This window comes from Zingiber officinale, chromosome 6A (assembly GCF_018446385.1).
Source record: "Zingiber officinale cultivar Zhangliang chromosome 6A, Zo_v1.1, whole genome shotgun sequence".
NCBI lineage: Eukaryota > Viridiplantae > Streptophyta > Magnoliopsida > Zingiberales > Zingiberaceae > Zingiber > Zingiber officinale.
This window is the reverse complement of record NC_055997.1, coordinates 27,801,823-27,829,471: the sequence shown is the minus strand read 5'-3', so window position 1 is coordinate 27,829,471 and position 27,649 is coordinate 27,801,823. Positions and strand designations below refer to the sequence as shown.

The 27,649-nt window shown below is 39.1% G+C and overlaps 1 protein-coding gene across 1 annotated transcript; it reads left to right on the top strand.

The window, feature by feature from the left end:
• The first annotated feature begins 224 nt into the window (after window positions 1-224).
• LOC121994709 (cysteine proteinase inhibitor A-like) lies at window positions 225-27,035 on the top strand. The gene is made up of 4 exons (XM_042548653.1): window positions 225-335; window positions 1,256-1,402; window positions 1,495-1,599; window positions 26,919-27,035. Exons 1-4 carry the CDS (start codon window positions 225-227, stop codon window positions 27,018-27,020), a joined length of 465 nt encoding a protein of 154 aa, XP_042404587.1. The 3' UTR covers window positions 27,021-27,035.
• The last annotated feature ends 614 nt before the right edge of the window (window positions 27,036-27,649 follow it).

The following is a 27,649-nucleotide window of genomic DNA, read 5'->3' as shown; positions in this document are numbered from 1 at the left end:
TATCAAGAATATGTTCAGTATTTGGTATAATAACTTACAATAATTAGCTCATAATTTATGAATATCAAATATGATATTAAATGATCATATTTTATGAATAGGTTCATGAAAGAAGTAGAGTAAGAAATATGGAATAAATGTGTGAAGGCCATGAAATACCTTTGTAAGATTAGAAGAAATATGTTGGATAAAATAATCACGCGAAACACTTGGATGATATTTCGATGCCTTACGAACTATCTCTTGATATTTCGAGTTCTCCTCGGGGTTTCTCCCTGAGGACTATAGCTTTCCCCTTCTTTGAATCTCTGGGCGGGGAGCTTTCCGCCATAGAGGTCTGTGGTTGCTCATTCTTGTTATAACAGTCTGGGCCCTTGTGGTAGTAGTCCGGGACTAGTTCCCGGTAGAAGGCCAAGAGAAACTCCTCGGGTTGCTTCCACTTACAAATTTACAATGAATATGTTATTTGTGATAGAGTTTGCAACAATTATCAAATTTGGTCGCTATTTCATAAAGAATTTGGCAACAAAATATTATTTGTTGCTAATTTGAGACAACTATTTGGTTGCAAATTTCATTGCTAATTAGTGATGATTTTTTTTTTATCCCTAAATTTATTATAGATTTGGGAGAAAATTTTTCATCTCTAAATTTTGTCCTTGAATCTTGATTTTTTTTTTAAGTGTTTGATCCATACAGTACAAGAAAAACCCTCATAGACATCGGTGGAACAACAACTGTTTTAAGCAAAAACCAATGTTTTTGAGTATTTTACACCGATTTTTCCAAAAGCCGGTGTTTATGAGCGCAGATTTTCGCTTATAGACATCGGTTTTTTAGCCGATGTCTATGAGCGACTTTTTTTTGTTAATATACACCGGTTTTAACAGCGGTTTTTAAAACCCGGTGTTAATGAACCAAAAAAAATTAATTTAATTTTTTCACCAGCCAAAATTTACAACACTTCACAAAGTTCCCTCCAAACCTAAACCAATATCGTGCCCCTTCTCTCAGCCTAAACCTAAACCTAAACCTCCGACCATCTCTCTTAGCCTCATCTCCCTCTTCCCCTTCCTGGATCGACGCCCCTTCCTTCTTCCCCTTCTTGGATCGACGCCTATTCCTCTCCCGAGCAGGATCAAAACCACCTGCTTCGGTCCTAAGCAAAATCGCATCATAAATCATTCCGTTCTGCCTCCTCATCCGATCCTCTCTTCCTCCTCCTTCCTCTCTTCGCTCTTCCCGTCTAAGGTAGGGGCTGACGAGATCCGAACAGCGAGAGGACGCCCACGACCACCATGGCACGGTTGTTGGCAACGTGAGGGAATCCGAAGGAAGAGAGAACAGCACCGAGATCCAGGAGCTCGCTCGCTTTGCCGTCGACGAGCACAACAAGAAACAGGTCTTGCGCTCCTCCTAATTACTGTTTTTTGTTCTCTCCCAAAATTGGGGCTTTTTCTCCAGACCAATGTTTTTTGATCTGTCGATGTGCAGAATGCGCTTTTGGAGTTTGCGCGTGTTGTGAAGGCGAGGGAGCAAGTTGTCGCTAGAACTCTACATCACTTGACGGTGGAGGCAGTTGTGGGAGGGGAGAAGAAGATTGATGGAATCGTTATTTTGGTGCCGTTATTTTGGTGTTCATTATTGTGTCGTTATTTTGGTATGTCAGAATCGTTAATCTGGTCCCTGCGCTACCGTGAGCTTTGTCCTGGTGACGACCTAGGACATGAATCGGGTCTCCGAGGTTGGAAAACCTCCACTGCAAGGAAGGGAGCGAACTGCCGAAGCCCGAGCTACATCACCGCCAAGCCCATGCTCCGGCAGCTTCCTCACAGGCGGCTCTTCTGAATTCCGAAGACCTTTGTACATCCTGACTCTCATCCTACTGATCTACCAAAGGAGGCATTGCATGCCCCCGCCTCCACTGAAGTAGCACCGCCTGAGTCGAACCCTTACATCGCTCGCTCACCCGCCACTAACTCTTCCTCGTCGACAAGTATTAGCTTTTTCCCCATCTTAAATTTGCTTGGCAATGAGTCTATCTTCTTTTAACTTAGCTTCTGATTGTGAGGTTTTCGAATGGTTAGGTACAGCGGAGACTGTGAAGACCATGCTTAAGAGATGGGGAAAAAACTTGTGGAGTCGGCGAAGAAAGCTGAGGACTTGTCTAAAAATACATGGCAGCATCGTGAGCAACGCTTTACCTGAGTTTATACCTCATTCATATTAGCTCTGCAAATATCGATTGAAGTTCTGTTCTGTTATAGTGACTCTGTTTTTTTTTTCAATCACATTAATCTCGATTAAGACTAGGTTTTGTGATCATAGAACACAGCAGAGCAGAGAACATTGCTTCTTCTTCTTCTTCTTCTTCTTCCTTTTTTTAAAAATTTTGGCAATATCATTTTTTGTAGTAATAGGGAGTTTCAAAACCAAGAGTGATTTTTACCTTCCAATTGCTTCTCCTATGTCTAGTACAAGTTAGGGATTTAATTGAGCTCACCGTATGGGTTGAAGTTAGTAAGTGAAATTAAATGAAGTGGGTAATGAATACAGACTAATTAATCAAGTTTTGTATCTCATCATGAATTTATTTGTACGCTGCAAATTATTGGTTTTGTTGTTGTTGTTAATATAGCTGAATTACTTTATTATGACTTAATATATTCAGCTGAATTACTTCTCTTATGAATTCTGGATATTGCAAATTTTGCATTTTCTTATTCTGATTTTCACTTTTAATAATCTCTCTCAACTCCTGTGAACACAGGACCAAGTTTTGTTGAAGCTACCATGGGAAGAATTGCTCAAGGAACCAAAGTGATTGGAGAAGGTGGCTACGATAAGATATTTTGACAAACTTTTGATACCCTTCCTGAAGAACAGCTAAAAAAATCCTATGCCTGTTATTTATCAACATCTGCTGGTCTGAATGGAGTTATTATAAGGTAGTTATGTGGAAGTTCTCTAGCATTTCAATTTAATGTTTCCTGATGAACAACAAAAAATGTTCAACATGAGTACAAATATAGAACAAAAAATGTTCAATTTAATGTGATTATTTTTTATCATCATTTCCAGAACAAACGAAAAGTTCTTTTTATTTGCTAAGATGTTCAACTCAATATAGAGTTACAATTACTAGATAAGATCTAGGAAGTCAACCCCAAATAGTTGGAAATTATATCTTGTTTTGTTTGTTGTTATGTGATGGCAAGACCATTGTTCATAATTGTAGGTGATTAGTCTCTATGATAAATGTTGAAATTGCCTTAAACCAGTTGCAGACAAAATTTTATATAGGTAACTTTGTGTGCTATTACTAGCATGAGTTTATTTCTCTGTCACTACATCTAATTAGACGTAAAATCTGAGTCCTAGAAAATTTCACATTGTATATGTAGAAAACTAGTAATGGTGTTTGCAACATTATTTTTTAAAATGTGTATTTATAATATTTAATTCTTCTGAACATTGATTACCATAATTTTGATGGATCGAAAGCGCTAGAGGGGGGGTGAATAGCGCTCGTGGCTATTTTATCGATTTAAAACACAGAGTTGAAATGCAACGGAAAGTTAAAGCAAACACACACAGACGCAAGTGTTTTACTTCGTTCGGAGCCTATAGCGACTTCTACTCGAAGGCCCGCGGTCCTTGACCGCTTTCGGTGGGCAACAACTATAAATTCGGAATTATTACAAGCTAGAAGCAATTATAGTTCAGTACAAATAAGAAAGTTTTACCAACGAACAAAAAAGTAGAAGAGCATTGGAGGTTCAGTTCGTTGTTGCAGCAGAGCGTTGTTGAAGAGTACGGAGCACACGAGAGCACAAGACTTCTGTTCAGAATTCGATGATATGAGCTGCAACTCGAGACCTCTTTTTATAGCACTGCAAGGTCTGATCCAAATCCCCAAGTCTCGGGATCAGATTTGACCCGAAGCGGATCGGTTGACCGATCAAATGATCTCTATCGCATCTGATCTGTCCATTCGTCGCTCCGCTTTGATCTGGTCAAACTTTATCCCTGGGTTCGGTCGACCAATCCCACGGTTCGGTCGACCGATCAGTCTCCTCTGACCCGCACACCTCGGCTTGATCCAGTCGACACCTATCCTAGGTTCGGTCGACCGATCTTGAGGTCCGGTCGACCGATCCCTGGTCGAGCCCAGTCCAACTTCTGGAGATCTGATCTGGTAGCTTGGAGGTTTGGTCGACCGATCCCGGTCAGTACTAACCCTGCACAAAAGTATTAGTTTCCTGAGTTAGAACACTAAAGATAATATATAAACAAATGAATTGACAGCCTTCGGACTGTCCGGGTCTGACTTCGGGTTTTCGACCGGAAACCCTAGGTCGACCCGACACCTACTGTTCCCTCTATGGGGAACGCGTCCTTACCTACTCCTCTCAGGAGATTTACCTGTTGCCAGTACGATCCTCCAGATCGACTAGACTTTTGCTCAGCATCCGATGCTTCCGGTCATCATGCTGGATGTCCGGTCCTCGACCCATCCAGACTTCTACCTGGTTCGCGACACCAGGATTTTAACCTAGGGTTACCACCTCCTAGGATTTTTGCCCGAAGTGTCGACCCGCCAAGACTTCCCGTATAGGGTTACCACTCCTATGACCTAGGGTTACCTCCCCCTAGGGTTTTGCTTTTGCCTAACCGCAGCTAGGTCTTTTCTCCACCTTGTTAGGATCGATGGTCGCGGCTAGAGAGGGGTTGTGAATAGTCGACCCCAAATTCTTTCGTTTCTTCCTACGATTAGGGTTAGTGCAGCGGAAATAAACAATAGAAACGATAAAGGAGAAGCAAACCTCAACACGAAGATGTAACGAGGTTCGGAGATGATACTCCTACTACTCGGCGTGTCCGTAAGGTGGACGAAGCCTATCAATCCGTCGGTGGATGAGTCCCCGAAAAACCGGCTAATAAGAACACTCCTTCTGGGTGGAGAAACCTCGCCACAGAAACTTCTTGCAACAGCAAGAAAGGTGTACAAAAATACAGCACAAAACAGAAGACAATATGAATGTACAAAACAAAGCTTGCCTACTGTTCTTGTCGACTGGAATCCGAAGCAGCAACTTCAGGAAACTCACAGCAGCAGCTGATCAGTCGAGGAAAGCTCACCCGAAGCTTCAAGAAGGAGCGAGCTCAGCAAAGCTCAAATCACAGTAGTGAAGAAGAAGAAGCAGAAGCTTTCGGAGAGGAAGTTGAACTGTAGAAAGCCCTCGATCTCCTTTTATAACCTGCGCAAAGAAGACAGCGAAGAAGACGGACATAGCCGTTGTCACTCACAACGGCTATACCTGGACCGATCAGGCTCCACCCTGATCGGTCCAGGGTGCTGCTGATCGGTCATGGGGACCGATCAGGCTCTATGCTGATCGGTCCCCAGACCGATCAGAACGCTTACAGAGATGCCCAACTCTCTGTGCGTACCCTGATTGGTCCCGGGGACCGATCAGAGCTCCCTCTGATCGGTCCAGGGACCGATCAGCACCCTTTTCTCCCGAACTTCTTGCCTTCTGATTGTTGTTTCCTGATCGGTCTGCAGACCGATCAGATAACACTCAGTAGGCTACTGTTTGGTTACTGATCGGTCACCAGACCGATCCAGATACCCAGTGTATCACTGGATCGATCCATTGATCGATCCAGAGCTTGGTTTTTGCCCAAACCAAGTCCCAAGCCTTCCAAACCAACATCCAGTCAACTTTGACCTATTGGTACATCATGCTTAGCATCCGGTCACTCCCTTGACCTGCTAAGACTCCCCACCAAGTGTCCGGTCAATCCCTTTGACCCACTTGACCTTCTCAACACCAGATGTCCGATCATCCTTGATCCATCTAGATTTTTCCTTGCCCGGCTTCACTCACCAGGACTTTCACCTACCTTCACTCACTAGGATTTTCACTTGGCTTCACTCACCAGGATTTCCAATCTGCCTGGCTTCACTCACCAGGACTTTTCCGTCTGCCTGGCTTCACTCACCAGGGTTTTCACATCCGGTCCAGAGAACGAGCTACCGAGCCCTCTCTGACCACAGTTCGGAGAACGAGCTACCGAGCCCTCTCCGACTTCCATCCGGTCCAGAGAACGAGCTCCCGAGCCCTCTCTGACCTAGTCCGGAGAATGAGCTAGCGAGCCCTCTCCGACTTCAACTTCCGGTCCAGAGAACGAGCTACCGAGCCCTCTCTGACCTAGTCCGGAGAACGAGCTACCGAGCCCTCTCCGACTTCCACTTCCGGTCCAGAGAACGAGATACCGAGCCCTCTCCGACTTCCACTTGCCAAGTTCCCATACTTGGACTTCTCCGTGCCAAGTCTCTATACTTGGACTTTTCCCGTGCCAAGCTCCCTGCTTGGACTTTTCCCGTGCCAAGCTCCCTGCTTGGACTTTTCCAAGTCAGGTCAACTCACCTCGGGTCAACCAGGTCAACCTTGACCAAGGGTTGCACTCACAACCTCCCAAGTTTCTATTCTTGTCAAACATCAAGATACAACTTGAGTCAGGTCAATTCGAGTCAGGTCAACCAGGTCAACCGGGTCAACCTTGACCTAAGGTTGCACCAACAATCTTCCATCAAAATACAACTCTTTTGTTCTTGTCAAACATCAAAATACAACTCGAGTCAGGTCAACTCGAGTCGGGTCTACCAGGTCAACCTTGACCTAAGGTTGCACCAACAATCTCCCCCTTTTTGATGTTTGACAATACCTTTAAGTTAGGCTAATCCAATAGCCTCAACTTTCCTCATGCCACTAGGTAATGAAACATAAGTTACAACCTTACATTCTCCTTCTAAGAAGTCAACCTCCTTCTTAGATAATGAAGGCCTAACTTAAACCCTTCATTCTCCCCCTATTGGCACACATCAACAAACTCTCCCCCTGAAGAGTAAGTTATCGTTGTTCACAACTTCACTCGTCGTGATCAACAAACTCTCCCACTAACTCCAATGTTCTTCCTTGAACATTCTCTAGACATTCTTTCCCTTTTTGACATACATCAAAAGGAGTGAATCAAGGTCAAGAGTTTCTTCCTAATGAAAGTCCCATATCTTTCATTGAAACCCTTAATTTCCCCCTTGACACTAGAGTCAACAATTAACTTAGTGATAATCTCATATCACTTAAGTCTTTTAGGAGTAAAAACTCCCCCTAAAAGTCAACTCCCCCTTGACTAATAGGTAAAACTCCCCCTAAAGGTCAACTCCCCCTTGACCATTGCACCAACAATGTCTCGGAGAGTTTCAAACCTTTAGAACTCTAAAACACTAATTCCCGAGCTGAAATTTCAGACAACCAGTCGAATTTCAGCAACTTGGCACGCCCTGATCGGTCACCAGACCGATCAGGGATTCCCTGGATCGGTCACGGTGACCGATCCAGGCACCCCTGGACCAATCAGAATCCCCTCTGATCGGTCCACAACTCTGATTTCTGATTTCTGATTTCTTCTCTCGAAATTCAGAAACCTCTAGAAAATCACAGAAAATTTCAAAAATTGTAAAATTTTGAGGATACATTCCTCATAACATATACTATCATGGAAAAATAATTTTCTATGAAAATAAGTTCCATTTTCAAATCTTGATACAAAGTTCAAAAGTCTTTGAAATAGCTCAAAGTTAACTCATTTTGTATCACTTTGCTCAATGATGAATGCTATCACTAGAAAAGCTTCATCAAGGTTTTTCAAATCAATTTTGAAATGATTTTAAACCATTTAATTTAGAACCACAATCTTTGGGCTAAATGTACATGACTTGTACATAAGCTTTCCCTATGATCCCCAATTTTGAATTAGGCTCATCTAGATACAAGAACTATGCACCTTGTTCCTAACTCATCATCCTAATATCTCACACACATCTAAGGTGTATCAAACACATCCAAGTCAATTTTGATGTGAGATATGGGTTTAGGTTATCTTAGGCTAAGGTCTCATGCATTTTCTAAACATCAATTTGATCTCCATATCAAATTGTGTTTTTAACCTTAAATCAATTTCATTGATTATAAATGTAATAGAAGATGACATGGCATAAAATGATATCATACATAATAACATGTGCCAATGTCATGATGTCATGGCATAAAGTATGAAACTTAAATAAAGCATGACATTTAAACAACCTAAGCATTATCATGACATTTTAAATGATCATAAAATAAATATGATGTCATGACATGGCATATGACAAACAATATATGGAAAATAACATGTAAAGGTATAGGAAATACCTAATTTTAACCTTAGTTGCCATTTTTGACAGTTTTGATCATTTTGCCATAGGTTCTATATTCCTAAGAGTAATAGACCTAAAATCATATACCAAAGATTTTTAGATCACTATGTGCCAATTGACTCTAGAGAACTCCTCGAATGTGATTGGCACATCCTAATCACCTTAGGAATAGCTTTCCATTTCATTTTCAAGGCTTGATTACACCTTGAAAACTCCTAAAGTGCCACCTTTTGCCATGATTAGGTTAACTACCTATTCAAGTAAGGTTGGCACACCCTAACTCATCTAGCGTGATGAAATCACGCTACTAGGAACCCAATACCTATTGGAGCTCATTGGGTTCACTAAGTATTACTAGGGATGACTTTCCTAGCAATCCTTCTAATGACCCTCCTAGGCTTTGAAGCCTTGGTCATTTGGGACTCATCAAGATCAACTCTAGGGGTGACCCCCCTTGTGACCTTGGTGATGGTCTTTCTAGCCCTAGGTCTTATTCCATAATCGAATGGAACATTGTGATAAGTGGGCTTGACCACTTGGGACTTAGGTTTGTGACCCAAACCTTTCATGTCCTTGGACTTGGGTTTTTGACCCTTAGACCCTAGAGTTAAATCCTCAAGAGCCTTTTCTAGAGAGTCAAGTCTTGACCTCAAGACTTGATTTTCTTTCTCTAATACCTCAAGCTTTGATTTTTCATTTTTCTTTGAGGCATTCCTAGGCATGTGTCTAGTTGATTTTGGATTTCTACCTAGATTTTCCTTAGCCTTAGATGGGTTAATTCTAGGGTTGGCTTTCCTAGTGTTATCCTTATCTAGGCTCACATGTTTGGCACCTAAGCATGTATATTGATTCCTATAATTAACATGCTTATCATTCTTGACAATAGCAATAAGGCTACTAGCATGCATCCTACTAGAATTGCAAGAATGTGCCTTAGAGATTACCTTAGGGTTTGCCCTAGCTCCCCCTATACATGTGCTCGATCTCTTGTCCTTGTGAGGTTGCCTCCCCCTCGGACATTGGCTCCTATAGTGTCCCCTTCGCTTGCATTGGAAGCACACCACGTGCTCCTTGCCCTTGCGTATCGGGACTCCGGTTTCCTTGACTTTTGGTGCCGGTGGAGTCTTCCTAATCCTCCTTGGACACTTACTCTTGTAATGTCCATACTCCCTACACTCAAAGCACATTATGTGTAATTTATTTGAAATTGAAATGCTTGAGTTACCTAGGGTTGAGGATGGATGAAGACTTTCTTCTTCATCCCTTCCGGAGGTAGAAGCTTCTTCCTCTTGCTCCATTCTTGAAGAAGAACTCTCCTCCTCTTCTTCCTTAGATGTTGAGTATCCCTCAACTTCTAATTCCTCTCCTCCATGATGTGAGCTACTTGGCTCACTTGACTCCTCTTCATGGCTTGAAGTGGAGTTCCCCTCATGGAACTTAGCCAAGTTGTTCCACAACTCCTTGGCATTGTTGTATCCACCTATCTTACATAGAATGTCATTAGGTAAAGAAAATTCAAAAATTTTCAATACCTCATCGTTGACTAGGGATTGGTGGACTTGTTCCTTGGTCCACTCCTTCTTCTCTAGGGTTTCTCCTTTCTTGTCCATCGGAAGCTTGAAACCTAATTGAACACAACTCCAATTTTCAAGGTTAGTCATAAGAAAGTACTTCATTCTTACCTTCCAAAACGCGAAGTCGTCGCGATCGTAGAAAGGTGGAATGGTGTTGTCTTCTCCGAGTTGATCCATCTCTAGCTTGTGCTCCCTCGGGTGTTAATCCGGCGAAGAGCGACCTCGCTCTGATACCACTTGTTAGGATCGATGGTCGCGGCTAGAAAGGGGGGTGTGAATAGCCGACCCCAAATTCTTTCATTTCTTCCTACGATTAGGGTTAGTGCAGCTGAAATAAACAATAGAAACGATAAAGGAGAAGAAAACCTCAACACGAAGATGTAACGAGGTTCGGAGATGATACTCCTACTCCTCGGTGTGTCCGTAAGGTGGACGAAGCCTATCAATCCGTCGGTGGATGAGTCCCCGGAAAACCGGCTAATAAGAACACTCCTTCTAGGTGGAGAAACCTCGCCACAGAAACTTCTTGCAACAGCAAGAAAGGTGTACAAAAATACAGCACAAAACAGAAGACAATATGAATGTACAAAACAAAGCTTGCCTACTGTTCTTGTCGATTGGAATCCGAAGGAGTAACTTCAGGAAACTCACAGCAGCAGCTGATCAGTCGAGGAAAGCTCACCCGAAGCTTCAAGAAGGAGCGAGCTAAGCAATGCTCAAATCACAGTAGTGAAGAAGAAGAAGCAGAAGCTTTCGGAGAGGAAGTTGAACTGTAGAAAGCCCTCGATCTCCTTTTATAACCTACGCAAAGAAGACAGCGAAGAAGACGGAGATAGCCGTTGTCACTTACAACGGCTATACCTGGACCGATCAGGCTCCACCCTGATCGGTCCAGGGTGCTGCTGATCGGTCATGGGGACCGATCAGGCTCTATGCTGATCGGTCCCCAGACCGATCAGAACGCTTACAAAGATGCCCAACTCTCTGTGTGTACCCTGATCGGTCCCGGGGACCGATCAGAGCTCCCTCTGATCGGTCCAGGGACCGATCAGCACCCTTTTCTCCCGAACTTCTTGCCTTCTGATTGTTGTTTCCTGATCGGTCTGCAGACCGATCAGATAACACTCAGTAGGCTACTGTTTGGTTACTGATCGGTCACCAGACCGATCCAGATACCCAGTGTATCACTAGATCGATCCACTGATCGATCCAGAGCTTGGTTTTTGCCCAAACCAAGTCCCAAGCCTTCCAAACCAACATCCGGTCAACCTTGACCTGTTGGTACATCATGCTTAGCATCCGGTCACTCCCTTGACCTGCTAAGACTCCCCACCAAGTGTCCGGTCAATCCCTTTGACCCACTTGACCTTCTCAACACCAGATGCCCGATCATCCTTGATCCATCTAGATTTTTCCTTGCCCGGCTTCACTCACCATGACTTTCACCTACCTTCACTCACTAGGATTTTCACCTGGCTTCACTCACCAGGATTTCCAATCTGCCTGGCTTCACTCACCAGGACTTTTCCGTCTGCCTGGCTTCACTCACCAGGACTTTCCACATCCGGTCCAGAGAACGAGCTACCGAGCCCTCTCTGACCACAGTTCGGAGAACGAGCTACCGAGCCCTCTCCGACTTCCATCCGGTCCAGAGAACGAGCTCCCGAGCCCTCTCTGACCTAGTCCGAAGAACGAACTACCGAGCCCTCTCCGACTTCCACTTCTGGTCCAGAGAATGAGCTACCGAGCCCTCTCTGACCTAGTCCGGAGAACGAGCTACCGAGCCCTCTCCGACTTCCACTTCCGGTCCAGAGAACGAGCTACCGAGCCCTCTCCGACTTCCACTTGCCAAGTTCCCATACTTGGACTTCTCCGTGCCAAGTCTCCATACTTGGACTTTTCCCGTGCCAAGCTTCCTGCTTGGACTTTTCCCGTGCCAAGCTCCCTGCTTGGACTTTTCCGAGTCAGGTCAACTCACCTCGGGTCAACCAGGTCAACCTTGACCAAGGGTTGCACTCACAACCTCCCAAGTTTCTGTTCTTGTCAAACATCAAGATACAACTTGAGTCAGGTCAATTCGAGTCAGGTCAACCAGGTCAACCTTGACCTAAGGTTGCACCAACAATCTCCCATCAAAATACAACTCTTTTGTTCTTGTCAAACATCAAAATACAACTCAAGTCAGGTCAACTCGAGTCGGGTCAACCAGGTCAACCTTGACCTGAGGTTGCACCAACACACCTAGGGTTACCACCCTCTAGGACCTAGGGTTACCACCCCCTAGGACCTAGGGTTACCACCCCCTAGGACCTAGGGTTACCACCCCCTAGGGTTTTCACCTTGCCTAATCGCAGTTAGGACTTTCCTGAAACACTCAGTCATACACATTAGATAACAATTAAACTTAACTTTGAATCCCTTTGCCATTATCAAAACTAAGGTTCGATTGTCGGATGCTTCCCGCACCAACAATCTTCCCCTTTTTGATTATGACAATCGAAATTCAAAGTTAAGTAAAAAAATGCAATAACGGTAAATATAAATGAGTACAAGCATAAATAACGCCTAAGCATGTTGGAGCTCCCCCTTAATAGGAGCTCCCCCTGAAACTGATTTCTTTTAGTTTTGAATTTTAGTTTTGAATTTTTTAATTTTAGTTTCCTTTGAATTTTTCCCTTTTAGTTTCCTTTTTTTGAATTTCCTTATACTCTCCCCCTTTGCCATATATCAAAAAATAAAGAGAGGGACGAAGAAAAAAAAAGAGTACTGATGGAAACACTTAGCTTTTCAAATTATTTTTCCTGTAAACATTAAAGTCTAACAAAATTTCTTCTAAATTCTAAGTTTCAGAAATAATTTTTTAAACTAATTTTCAAAGTATTTTTTTTGAAATAATTAATTTTCAAAGTATTTTTCAAATAATTTTGAAATTAATTTTCAAAGAATTTTTCAAATTATTTTTTAAATTAATTTTCAAAGTATTTTTCAAATTATTTTTGAAATTAATTTTCAAAGCATTTGTCAAATTATTTTTCAAATTAATTTTCAAAGTAATTTTCAAATTATTTTTAAATTAATTTTCAAATTATTTTTGAAATTAATTTTGAAGTTAATTTTCAAAGTATTTTTAAAATTATTTTTGAAATTAATTTTCAAAGTATTTTTCAAAGGATTTTGAAATAATTTTGAATAATTTTTCAAAGATTTTGAAATAATTTTTCAAAGATTTTGAAATTGATTTTCAAATAATTTTTCAATTTTCAAATAATTTTTCAAAGATTTTGAAATTGATTTTCAAAGGATTTTAAAATAATTTTAAAATAATTTTTGAAATTGATTTTCAAATAATTTTTTCAATTTTGAAATAATTTTTCAAGGATTTTGAAATAGATTTTGAAATAATTTTTCAAAGATTTTGAAATTGATTTTCAAAGGATTTTAAAATAATTTTAAAATAATTTTTGAAATTGATTTTCAAATAATTTTTTCAATTTTGAAATAATTTTTAAAAATTTTGAAATTGATTTTGAAATAATTTTTCAAAGATTTTGAAATAGTTTTGAATAATTTTTCAAAGGATTTTAAAATGATTTTGAAATAATTTTTCAAATATTTTGAAATAATTTTGAATAATTTTTCAATGATTTTGAAATTGATTTTGAAATAATTTTTCAAAGGATTTTTAAAATGATTTTCAAATAATTTTTAAAGTAATTTTGAAATTTTTCAAAAGGATTTTTAAAATGATTTTCAAATAATTTTTAAAGTAATTTTGAAATAATTTTTCAAAGGATTTTTAAAGTAATTTTTTAAATACTTTTTAAATTTGATTTAAGTTAATTAAGTCATTTTATTTGATTAAATTGAATTTATTTAAGACTAAGTTTAACCTAGATCCACCTCACCCGATTCTAAGTTATCAAACAGGTAATCTTACGTATTTTTGTGAGATGGTTATCTTTGATTTAAATAGTTTCTAAGGATTAATTTACATTTGTGTTAAAAATAGGTTTTCCAATTAGTCAATTAAATAAGTATTTCAAAGATTGATTCCCAGGTCAGGGTGAGGCTCTAGGCCTTCTTGGGTATGAGATCATCCACCCCTTCCTAGACAGAACCGCTCAAAGAAATATATATTTAATTTTCTTTTTGAAACTCCTAGATTTAACTAGCAAGTGTAAATTATGCCTAGATCCTTAAGCTATCCTAGTCTAAGCATGTATATTGTAAGGAAAAATAAATCAACAAGCATTTTATCTATTTATTGAGATAGTTTTTCTATTTGATCCCCCTGGATCATAGCCTCGATATGGTCTATCAAGGAAATGGATCTGATCCTTGGGGACCCAATAGTTACCAGGTCCAACTTGATTAACCAAGTTTGACTTGGGGACCCATGCTTGAATTATGTTTCTATTATTTCTATTTACTAATGACAAGTATGATTTAAACTTTGTTTTGGTCTTAAATCCAAGTCCGGATTTGTTGTAAACGGCTCGCTGTTTTCCAAGAATCAGATCCAAATTCTTGGAACTCATAGTGTGTAACACCCACTAAGCTTTTAAGATAAAATAAGAGAATGATGAATTTGCCTTAGAAAAATATTAGTAGAATGTTGAACCAAAAAGAAATAAAAAGAAATAAAATTAGGGAGTTGTCAAGGATTGAACCTTGAACCTCTCATGATGTAAATGATAGGATTAATGGGTAATAACCAGTTGGGATATGAATAATATATTGATAGCAAAGGAGGGAAACTCATGATAAGGATGAGAGTAAAAGCTAGCCAAAAGAAAACAAGAAAAGAACAAGAGAAAGGCAACTTGCCTTCCTTCTTTTCTCTCCCTCTTCCTCTCTCTTTTTGCCGTGACTTAAAGAGGACCATTAAGGGGATTCATTCCCCCTTGTTTCATCATGAATGATGAGAACAAATAAATAAATAAAATAAATATAAAAATGAAAAAAAAGGGCTAAGGGAGAAGGAAAGCAAAAACCAATTTTGCTACCTCTTCCCCCTTAACATAAAAGGGAGCATGTGAAGAGAAGATTGGATTTTTCTCTCATTTCTCTCATTCTCCCCTCTCCATCACCGAGAACCTCAGTCCCCTCTCCTCCATTTTCGGCCCCCAAAGCAAAGTTCCTCCTAGGATACAAGTAAGGCTACCAAGGGAAAACAAAGGAGGAGAACAAGAAGAAGAAACCCTTTTCTTCCATCACCACATTTTAGAACCACAAGCGAAAAGGATGTAAGTATCCCCTCACCTGTGGTACAATTAGTTTTGATGTGTTTTTGGATTTTATGAGGATTTTAAAACCTAGAACAAAGTTGTGAAAAATTCGGCCAAAGGAAGGACTTGTGATCCTAGGAATGTTTAAAATAAGCCTTGATTCATGATAATTTTTCTATGCTTTGTAAGAAGGTTTTCTCTCATATTTTTATATATATGTGATGTTGGATTAGAGATGTATCTAACCCTAGAGTTTTGGCCAAAAAGCTTTTATAAGGGCTAGGGAATTTATTTGTTTACCTAACTTGCACAAAACCCTCTAAATAAATGGTTAACGATCCATTATTGTTTTCATACTTGAAGGTTACTTGGAACCAAAAGTATCCCACTCACAAGTTTCGGCCAAGGAAGGGTTTAGGGTTAGGAATACTTTGAATTTAAACTCACCATGTTTATATGATAGAATATAGAGTTTCTTAAAGAAGTTGCATGCTTGTATGTTGATAGAAACTCATGAACACCACTCTTAATATTTCGACCATGGTAAGGTGGATGGCTTAGAATATCTTAAACAGATTTTTAACATGCTCAAAACCTCCATGAAAATAAGATATGAAAGTTGTTTAATGCTCCCATGCTTAATTAGAGTATAGGAAAAATTGGTTGCATGATATATGATAATTATGACCACAAGGGTCCTAGCTTGTTGTGAACCAAATTTATATGTATAGTTCTTTGATATTTTTGCCATAAAACTTGTTTAGGTTTTTCATACTTTAGGCCACCTAAAACCTAGTTTAAAGACTTGGAAGGTTTCGGCCAAACATATGCTATGAGATAAAGAAAGGAAAAACCTAGGAAACCTAAGACACAATTTAAATGTATGCTTATAGTGCTTGACTTTTATACATGTTATGAAATGTGTTATGACTTTCTATGCTTTTATGCCATTTGAAAAAATTCTATCCTTGATGAGGTTCGGCCATGTAGGGTTTAAAGACCTAGAAACCCTAAAAATTTAGGCCTCATGTGTTAAAGATGCTTCTTAAGAAATTGAGATAACATGTTGTTGTGTTCACATGCTTACATATTTAACTATGATTCAAATGGACATCTTAAGGTCTCGGCCATGAAGGGATACATGCCCTAGAAACCCTAGAACTTACATTGAACATGCTCATGTCACTCTCCATGAAATATGAAATGTAGAAAGCTAAAAATTCACATGCTATATGTTGTTTGTGACCTAAATTGATGCTAAGGGATGTTTCGGCCATGACCACTTGTATGATGCCATTGATGAATTTATACATGATGTTAGAGTAAGTTCACATGCTTGTATGCTTGTTTGAAAACCTAAATGAGTACTTGTAAGTTTCGGCCAAGACATAAATTTAAGGGCTTAAAGAATTTAGGAACTAACTCAATGGTGCTTACCATATTCCTTGAAATGAATGCTATAAATATGGTTAAGGTTTCCATGCTTTATGTCCTTTAGAACCTTGTTTCACACTTGTTAAGATTCGACCAAATGAGGTTTAAGGACTTGGAGAACTTAGAGTTCAAGTAAACCTTGTTTATGATACTTCCTATGAAAATGATATGTGAATGAATTAGGTTCTACATGCTTGGATGTGTTTAAAACCTAAATGGGCACCTAAGAGGGTTTCAGCCATGATAAGAACCCAAAGGATTAGGAAGCTTAGTACCCAAATTAATCATGTTACATTGTTCCTTATGATTGGATGAACACATGATACACTTTTATGCTTAGACATGTATGCTTGTGAACTATACAAGATGAGAAATTCTACGATATGTTATGAGTTCAAAATATGCATGTTTTATGTTATGATATGTGGGAAAATTTTACATGCTTTGATGATATGATATGAGCCTAAAATATGCATGCTTTCATGATATGCTATGTGGTTAAATTATGCATGCTTGATGATATGCTTTATGCTTAAAATATGCATGTTTTTATGATCCATGCCTAAGTGATGCATATTGTTATGATAGGATGTATGCCTAAGTGACGCATATTGTTATGATAGGATGTATGCCTAAGTGATGCATATTGTTATGATATTATGTATGCCTAAGTGATGCATACTTTTATGATATGATGTATGCCTAAGTGATGCATACCTTTATGATATGATGTATGCCTAAGTGATGCATACCTTTATGATATGATGTATGCCTAAGTGATGCATACTTTTATGACATGATGTATGCCTAAGTGATGCATACTTTTATGATATGATGTGTGTCTAAGTGATGCATGCTTTTATGATGTATGATATGTATAAGTATGACATGTACTTTACTTTATATGGCTTGTACCAAGGGTGGGCTCCATAAGCACCCCGGGGTCGATGGAATAAGACTCGGGTCTCGTTAGGGATGGGCTCCTAAGTGCCCCTAGGTCGATGGAGTAAGACTCGGTCCTAGTATGTTTGCCTTGTAGGGTTCAAGACTTGCTACCTTGGACCTACATAGGTTGCGCGCAATATGTAAGTGGTACATAGCCGGGATCTCCTTTAAGTTGAGATTATGTTCAAGTATATATGTAAGAAGAAATGGTTTTAAAGATCATGAGACATACACATGTTTTCCGGATACATGTTTTTCAAAATCATATGCATATACCTTATGATGATTTATATGCCATGGTTAGATATGATTATGTTATGTTCCATGATATGTTCATGTGTATGATATGCCATGACTCCTAATGATGATTTATATGCCATGGTTAGATATGATTATGTTATGCTCCATGATATGTTCATGTGTATGATAAGCCATGACTCCTTATGATGATTTATATGCCATGGTTGGATATGATTATGTTATGTTCCATAATATGTTCATGTGTATGATATGCCATGACTCCTTATGATGATATGCCATGATTAGATACGATTATGTTATGCTTCATGCTATGCTTTACGCTATGATATGCCATGACTAGTTATGATTTCTTCATGTTGCATGATATGCTTAAAAGAGTATGTTACATTATGTCATGACTAGTTGAAATGATGCCATGTTGAGACATTATTTGATTATACTATGATTTTCGGTTTTAGTGAGTAGGAAAGGAACTTACTGAGCCATGAGTGCTCACAGCTTACTGTCCTTGTACCACAGATAAAGGAAAAAGCTGGATGAGCTAGAGGAGCAGCAGGAGGGGCAAGGAGATGTGTGTGGCAGTGGCTAGGCAACCAAATAAGAACCTGCTTTAAAAACTTTTAAAGAACTATGCTTTGGTATCATGAATTGTAGTACCTTATGTGTAACTTGATGTTATGTTTCTACTAATTTTGATATCATGTTATTGAGGCCATGATAGTGTAGTTCGGTTTTGATGAAAAGAAAAACAAAAGAAAAGTTTTTATGAAACTAAGAAAATTATTTTAAGTCTTCCGTTGTTATTTGTACATAGAGTATCGTAGCCCCGTCCCTTAGGGTTAGCAGGGAGGGCGGGCATTACATAGTGAACCGTTCCAACGTGTTCTTGAGTTCCTTAATTTGAGTTTTCAAATTTGAATTTTCTTCTTCAAGTTGTTGAACTTGAGTTGAACTTCCAATTTGAACTGACTCAGTTAAAGAACTCGAGTTAGTCGCTCCCTTAAGGGCTGTTACCTCGTTTTGGAGCGACTTAACCCGGACGTTGGATTTAGCCAACTTTTTAAGCAAGTACGGAATTAAATTCTCCACATCATCTAAGTTAATACTATACATTAAAGCACTTACAGTGGGGTTCGGTCCTTCGGAAACGGATGTGGATCCGTGGCTTCGCTCGGACTCAGTTTCTGACTCGCTCTCGGTTTCAGACTCGAATTCAGACTCGGTTTCGTCAATATTTACTTGTACTGGCAACGCGAGGAAGCTTGTCGGTTCTTCTTCGTCGGACTCAGATTCATCTGAGGACTCGAATCAGGTTGCTTTTAATGCTTTCTTTTTACGTTGCTTTTTGTTTGGACAATCCGGCTTGTAGTGCCCCTTCTGGTTACATCCGTAGCAGGTGACTCCAGATCTGTCCTTCGGGTTCGTTTGAGTTGCCCTTTTTGACTTGCATATTTTCCGCACGAGTTTTAACAGTTCGGAAATAACTTCTTCTTCGTCTTCTGCGTCTGATTCATCTTTGGACTCGGGTTTGGATTTGCACCTTGATGTCGGTTCGCGCGTTCTACTGGTACCTGCAACCAAAGCAACACCTTTCTCGATCGGGCGTGCATTAGTCTGCTCATGCAATTCTAGTTCAGAAAACAATCCTGTAACGCCCACCCTCCCTGCTAACCCTAAGGGACGGGGCTACGATACTCAACGTACATATTACAGCGGAAGACTTAAAAATCATTTTTCTTGGTTTAATAAAAACCGAACTACACTAATATGGTTTCCATAACATGATAACAAGTTAAATAGAAACATAACATCAAGTCAACCATGTAGTACTACAATTTATGAAACCAAAGTGTAATTCCTAAAAGTTCTTAAAGCAGGTTCTTATTTGGTTGCCTAGCCACCGCCACACACATCTCTTTGCCTCTCCTACTGCTCCTTTAGCTCATCCTGCTTTTTCCTTTATCTGTGGTACAAGGAAAGTAAGCTATGAGCACTCATGGCTCAGTAAGTTCCTTTCCAACTCACTAAAACCATAAATCATTACATAATCAAAGAATATATCAACATAACATGATCTCAACTAGTCATGGCATAACATATCATACTCTTTAAGCATATCATGCAACATAACAAAATCATAATTAGTCGTGGCATATCATCTCTTAAAGCATAGCATGAAATATAACATAATTCATATCTAATCATGGCATCTCATCTCTTAAAGCATGGCATGAAACATATCATAGTCATATCTAATCATGGCATATCATAAATCATAGCATTATCACAACATGATCATAAAGTATATGCAATATGATTTTGAAAACATGTATCCGAAAAACATGTGTATGTCTCATGATCTTTTAAAACCATTTCTTCTTACATATATACTTGAACATAATATCAACATATTCAGGGCCCCGACTTGTACCATACATAACATAAATGCGCGCGTCCTAAGTATATCCAAGGTAGCAAGTCTTGAATCATACTAGGAACTAGGTCAAGATCACAAAGCATGGCCTAGGGGCATACTTAGAGAGTCCATCCCTTATCAGCCTAGATCACAAAGCAAGGCCTAAGGACGTACTAAGGAGCCCATCCCTTATTAGCCTAGATCACAAAGCAAGGCTTAGGGCGTACTAAGGAGCCCATCCCTTATTAGCCTAGATCACAAAGCAAGGCCTATAGACTGATTAGGAGTCCACCCTTGGTACAAGCCTTACAAAGTAAAGTAGCATGTATAAAAATGCATCATTTAGTCACATAGCATAGCATAAAAGTATGCATCACTTAGGCATACATTATGTCATAAAAGTATGCATCACTTAGGCATACATCATATCATAAAAAGTATGCATCACTTAGGCATACATCATGTCTTGAGAAAGTATGCATCACTTAGGCATACATCATATCATCAAAAAGTATGCATCACTTAGGCATACATCATGTCTTGAGAAAGTATGCATCACTTAGGCATACATCATATCATAAAAAGTATGCATCACTTAGGCATACATCATGTCTTGAGAAAGCATGCATATTTCTATCCACGTAGCATATCATAAAAACAAGCATATTCCAAGCACATAGCATATCATTAAAGCATGCATATTTCTACTCACATAGCATATCATTAAAGCATGCATATTTCTAAGCACATAACATATCATTAAAACATGCATATCTCTATCCACATATCATATCATAAAAAGGTATAAATCACAAGCATACATGATTAAGCATAAGGGTGTAACATGTGATTATACTATCATAAGAAACATGGTAACATAGTTAACTTGGGTTCTAAGCTTCCTAAACCCTTGGGTTCCTATCATGGCCGAACCCCCCTTAGGTCTCAATTTAGGTAAAAACAACCTCCAAGCATGTGAAACCTAAATTATCATTACATGAATTTCATAGGAAGCATTATAAGTATGATTTACTTGGTTTCTAAGTTCTCCAAGTCCTTAAACTCATGTGGCCGAACCCTATCAGTATATAAACAAGGTCCCAATTGTCATGAAAGCATGGAAACCTTAAACCATATTTATAGCATTTTTTTCCAAGTAATATAGTAAGCATATTGAGCTAGTTCCTAAGTCCTTCAAGCCCTTAACATATGTCATAGTCAAACTTTTAACAAGTGTTCATTAGGGCTAAAAACAAACATACAAGCATGTGAACTTGAACTAACATCATGTATAAATTCATAACAAGACATTATACAACATGTATGGCCGAAACTTACCCAAGCCTCAATTAGGTCATTAAACAACATATAGCATGGGAACTTTGTCTTTCTACTTATCATATTCCATGTAAAGTGAGATAAGCATATTTAATTCTTGTTCTAGGGTTTCTAGGGCATCTATTCCTTCATGGCCGAAACATACAATGGTCCATTTAGGTCATGGAAAAATTATACAAGCATGTGACACAATCAACACATTATCCTATTTTCATAAGAAGCACTTTTAACACATTTGGTTCCATTTCTAAGGCCTCTAGGTCTTTTAAACCCTACTTGGCCGAAACTCAACAGTATATAAACTTGCTTCAAATAGCCTAAAAGCATAAGAAATCATACAAGTTTCATAGCATGTATAAAGACAAGCATAATAAACATACATGTGAATTGTGTCTTAGGCTTCCTAGGTTTCTTTCCCTTTTTCTTTTATTTTTCCTCATGGCCGAAACCTACCAATCTTTAAACTAGGTTTTAAGTGGCCTAAAGCATGGAAAACCTAAGTAAGTTTCATGGCAAAAATTACTAAGAACATCATATACAAAGTTGGTTCATAAACAAGCTAGGACCCTTGTGATCTTACATGTCATATATCATGTAACTAATTTTCCTATACTCAATTTAAACATAAGAACATTAAACAACCTTCATATCATAATATCACAGAGGTCTTGAGCATATTAGAATTTTGTTTAAGCTTTTCTAAACTATCCATCTTATCATGGCCGAAAATCTAAAATAAGAGTTCATGAATTTCTAGCAATGTTCAACATGCAATTCTTTAAGAAAACTCTATATTCTATCATACAAACATGGTTTCTTAAATTTAAAGGTCTTCCTAACCCTAAGCCCTTTTCTTGGCCGAAACATATAAATGGATTTCTTTTGGTTCCAAGTAACTTTTAAGCAAGAAAACCAATAAAAGATCCTTAATAGTTCATGGAGAGAATCTTGCACTAGTTTGGTTACACAATATTTTCCCTAACCTCCTTAAAATATTTTTGGCCGAAATTCTAGGGTTAGGTACTCCTCTGATCAAGCATCATTTAGGTATAAAAACATGAAGAAAATCCTTCCTACATAGCATAGAGAAAATATCATGAAATAAGGACTTGTTTAAACCTTCCTAGATTTGAAAACCCTTTCTTTGGCCGAATTTTTCTTAAATTCTTTCCTAGGTTTTCAAATCCTTATAAAATCTGAAAATCACATAAAAAGCCTTGTACCACAGGTGAGGGGAAGCTTACATCCTTTTCGCTTGTGGATCTAAGGTATGGTGATGAAAGAAGTAGCCTCTCCTTCTAGTTCCTTTCCCTTGATTCCCTTGCTAAGTCCTCCTTGTATCTTAGGCTTCTTAGGGGAAAAACCTTGGCTTTGGGGCCGAAGATGGAGGAGAGGGGACTGATGGTTTCGGTGAGGGAGAGGGAGAGGAAGAATGAGAGAAAATGAGAGAAAAATAAACTTCTCTTTTCTTACTCCCTTTTATGTTAAGGGGGAAGAGGTAGCAAAATTGATTTTTGCTTTCCTTCTCCCTTAGCCTTTTTTTTTTCTATTTCCTATTTATTTTATTTATTCATTTATTCTTACCATTCATGATGAAATAAGGGGGATTGAATCCTCATAATTCCCTCTTTAAATTTTCGGCAAGAACAAAGAGGAAGAGGGAGAGAAAGGGAGGAAGGCAAGTTGCCTTTCTCTTGCTCCTTTCTTGTTTTCTTTTGGCTAGCTTTTACTCTTACCTTTATCATGAGTTTCCCTCCTTTGTTATCAACATCTTCTCTCTATCCCAATTGGTTTCTATTAATTAATTCTATGAAATATAATATAAGAGGTTCATGGTTCAATCCTTGACCTCCTCTTCTTTTTATTTCATTTTATTTCTTTTTGCTTCAACTCACTTCCTATTATTTTTCTAAGGAAAAATCCCAAATTCATATATTTATCTTACAAGCTTAGTGGGTATTACAAATTCATCTAGTTTTATTGAAGATAAATCCTTGGAAACTTTGTAAGCATCAACCATGGATGCCCACAAGGTGTTCCTCGGAAAGGCGTTTAAGGAGTACCTTATGATGTCCCCGTTATCTATCATCTGTCCAATTGCATGAAGGTCGTTGAGCATATCTTGAATTCGGGCATGGAGTTGGGCAGCTGTCTCACCTTCATGCAGTTTGATATTAAATAATTTATTGAAAATTAAGTCTCTTTTACTTACTTTGGTGTCGGACGTCCCTTCGTGAAGTTCAATGAGTTTCTCCCACAGCTCCTTGACACTGTTGAAGGGGCCTACGCGGTTGAGTTCTTCTTTTGATAGGCCACACTGGAGGGTGCAGGTCGTCTTGGCATTGGCTTCCACCTTCTTAATCAGAGATGCGTCCCAGTCCTCGTATGGTAGTGGTTTGCCGGCGCTATCAGTTGGTAGTTGGAGTCCGATTTTGACAATCATCCAGACTTCAAAATGAGTCTGGAGATATGCCTCCATCCGACCCTTCCAGTATCTTAAGTCATCTCCGGTGAATAGCTGGGGGCGGGCTGTACTGTAGCCTTCTTGAAGGGCCATTTTAGATCAACAATAAAAAAATAAACAACAAGAAAATCCCAGGACTTGGTCCTGGCTTAGTAGTGCGGTATAAAAAAGAATAGAACACGAACTCGGGTGGTGTTGCACCAACCTCGAGCAGAAAACTGATTCGAGAGAAAAAAATTAGAATATGGCTTATAAAGCCAAATTCTAATTGACTCCGAAAAACCTGAAAATACCACGAAAAAAATTATTTTGAATGGTGGTTGCACCGATTCAAAACGACCGCGCTCTGATACCAATTGATGGATTGAAAGCGCTAGAGGGGGTGAATAGCGCTCGTGGCTATTTTATCGATTTAAAACACAGAGTTGAAATGCAGCGGAAAGTTAAAGCAAACACACAGAGACGCAAGTGTTTTACTTCGTTCGGAGACTATAGCGACTCCTACTCGAAGGCCCGCGGTCCTTGACCACTTTCGGTGGGCAACAACTATAAATTCAAAATTATTACAAGCTAGAAGCAATTACAGTTAAGTACAAATAAGAAAGTTTTACCAACGAACAAAAAAGTAGAAGAGCGTTGGAGGTTCAGTTCGTTGTTGCAGCAGAGCGTTGTTGAAGCGTACGGAGCACACGAGAGCACAAGACTTCTGTTCGGAATTCGATGATATGAGCTGCACCTCGAGGCCTCTTTTTATTGCTCTGCAAGGTCTGATCCAAATCCCCAAGTCTCGGGATCAGATTTGACCCGAAGCAGATCGGTCGACCGATCCTCACGTTCGGTCGACCGATCAGATGATCTCCACCGCATCTGATTCATCCATCCGTCGCTCCTCTTTGATCTGGTCAAACTTTATCCCTGGGTTCGGTCGACCGATCCCACGGTTCGGTTGACCGATCAGTCTCCTCTGACCCGCACACCTCGGCTTGATCCAGTCGACACCTATCCCAGGTTCGGTCGACCGATCCTGAGGTCTGGTTGACTGATCCCTGGTCGAGCCTGGTCCAACTTCTGGAGATCTAATTTGGTAGCTTGGAGGTTCGGTCGACCGATCCCAAGGTTCGGTCGACCGATCCAAAGGTTCGGTCGACCGATCCCGGTCAGTACTAACCCTGCACAAAAGTATTAGTTTCCTGCAAAACAGAGTTAGAACACTAAAGATAATATATAAACAAATGAATTGACAGCCTTCGGACTGTCTGGGTATGACTTCGGGTTTTCGACCGAAAACCCTAGGTCGACCCGACGCCTACTGTTCCCTCTACAGGGAACGCGCCCTCACCTACTCCTCTCAGGAGATATACCTGTTGCCAGTACGATCCTCCAGATCGACTGGACTTTTGCTCAACATCCGATGCTTCCGGTCTTCATGCTGGATGTCCGGTCCTCGGCCCATCCAGACTTCTACCCGGTTCGCGACACCAGGATTTTAACCTAGGGTTACCACCCCCTAGGATTTTTGCCCGAAGCGCCGACCCGCCAAGACTTCCCGCATAGGGTTACCACCCCCTATGACCTAGGGTTACCGCCCCCTAGGGTTTTCCTTTTGCCTAACCGCAGCTAGGACTTTTCTCCACCTAGGGTTACCACCCCCTAGGACCTAGGGTTACCACCCCCTAGGGTTTTCACCTTGCCTAATCGTAGTTAGGACTTTCCTGAAACACTCAGTCATACACATTAGATAACAATTAAATTTAACTTTGAATCCCTTTGCCATTATCAAAACTAAGGTTCGATCGTCGGATGCTTCCCGTACCAACAAATTTTGTCTGGATAATGCGTGCACATGAAGTCGAGTAACTCATCTGTACAACCTATATTAACTTTTTTGGATTTTTCAGGTTAAATTATTTATATCCTATCAAAAAATTTATGAGGAGATAAATAAACAAATTTTACATTCCAACTTTTGCCAAAATCTATATTGACAATTTTGTTTCCACAAATGGAATTAGGACAGTATATTTCACTATATGCCCACATCAGGCTACATCAAAAGTTCATAAGTACTTGTTGGGTTCTTGATTCAATGGGGGGTTTTAATGCATTAGTGAATACAGTTTTTTTTCCATTAGATATTGTCCTTTCTGATACTTTGGCTTTCATATGCCTTCTCTACACCTGTCAACATCCACACTTCCAATCAAATCTTGACACTCTTAATTTGATAGCATGTAAACGTTTGCAAAAAACACCCTGTTGGACACAGATCGACACCCATACTGGATGGGTACTCTTACTATGATCCAAGTAAATTCTCACAATACAAAAAGCATTAGATGTTTTGTTTCACAAGAGTGAAAACTAGTTGCTTCTACTTAATATGTACATGGTTTATGCATATGGCTTAGGTGAAAAGGAGAAAAGAACCCACACAAATTGGGACGAATTTAGCTCTGACATATCATGTACAGTAGCTTAGGGATGACCTTAAGCAATTCACACAACATAAAACACATGAATTAAACAGCCCATATTAATTGACCTACATCCCATTAAAGAAAATTTATATGTTGACTTAAGCAATCCTTATGCAACCATTAATGAGTGTAGCATTCTCTCATTTCATAAGCTTATATGGTTGCTTTATTTGCCTAAAATAAGTTTATTCAAATGGCATCACTTTGCTTTATGATCTGGAAATTTGCTTAACTCCTATAATCCTTAAGCAACATTAATAAGTGTAGCATTCTCTCATTCCATAAGCTTATATGGTTGCTTCTTCAAATAATTTATTATGTTGATTGCAATTATTCAAATATTAATTAACTACTAATAAATTTATAGAACTATAGAAGTACTATTACCATATGATGATTTGGAAGATACAACTACTATTTAAGTTTCGAATATTTATCTAATTCATTTCATTATTTCTATATATTTTGATTAAAGTAAACATAACCAAGAATGCTCATCTTCTTCATGTCCTCTTTACGAGCCCAAAGTGTGGGTGAAGACATGGCTTAATTTCAAACAGGTTGAAGAATTCAAGCATGTTGGCGAACAAGGTAAATCTGGCGTCAATTCTTAGCGATGGATTTGGGTTCAATTCCATCAATAAATAAAATGAAAATAGTATTTTGAGTATCAAATTTCTATCCTCATCACTGTGCTCTATACAAAAAGATTAATATCATGTTTATGCTATACTGTACTGTAGAATAATCCAAACTAGGTTTTTTTGTTACATGTTTGTGTTGTGTATAGATCTTTACACATTTGTTGCACTTCATATCTTCTTGTGAATGTTCTTCAGTAAAATTATACAACCTGATTGTTTTTCTTATTTATTTGCTAGATCTCTGATGTTTTTAATTTTTTATTTAGAAAATTGGGTCATCTAGTCAAAAAAATGCCTTAAGGTGTGGTCTATGGTGGGCAGAAATGCTCAAGGCCACGGGGCAGTTCAAGGATGCCGCAAATATATTTTTTTTTGCATTTCTAATGAGGTAATGCTAACCATGTAAATAAAATGACTAAACTTGAGTGTCTAAGCGTGCAGCTAATGTACATATTTCATTAGGAGCCTTCTCTGCATGCAACTATGATGCTTGAACAAGCATCCTACTGCTATTTGCTTTCCATCCCACCAATGTTACGCAAGTATGGTTTTCATCTTGTTTTGTCTGGAAATCGTTACTACATTTCTGATCAGGTACT

Coding starts and splice junctions, on each gene's coding strand:
- LOC121994709 (XM_042548653.1), top strand. CDS start 225: ATGCCTTACGAACTATCTCTTGATATTTCGAGTTCTCCTCGGGGTTTC. Junction 336..1,255: donor GGGAGCTTTCCGCCATAGAG/GTCTGTGGTTGC, acceptor CGTCTAAGGTAG/GGGCTGACGAGATCCGAACA. Junction 1,403..1,494: donor ACGAGCACAACAAGAAACAG/GTCTTGCGCTCC, acceptor GTCGATGTGCAG/AATGCGCTTTTGGAGTTTGC.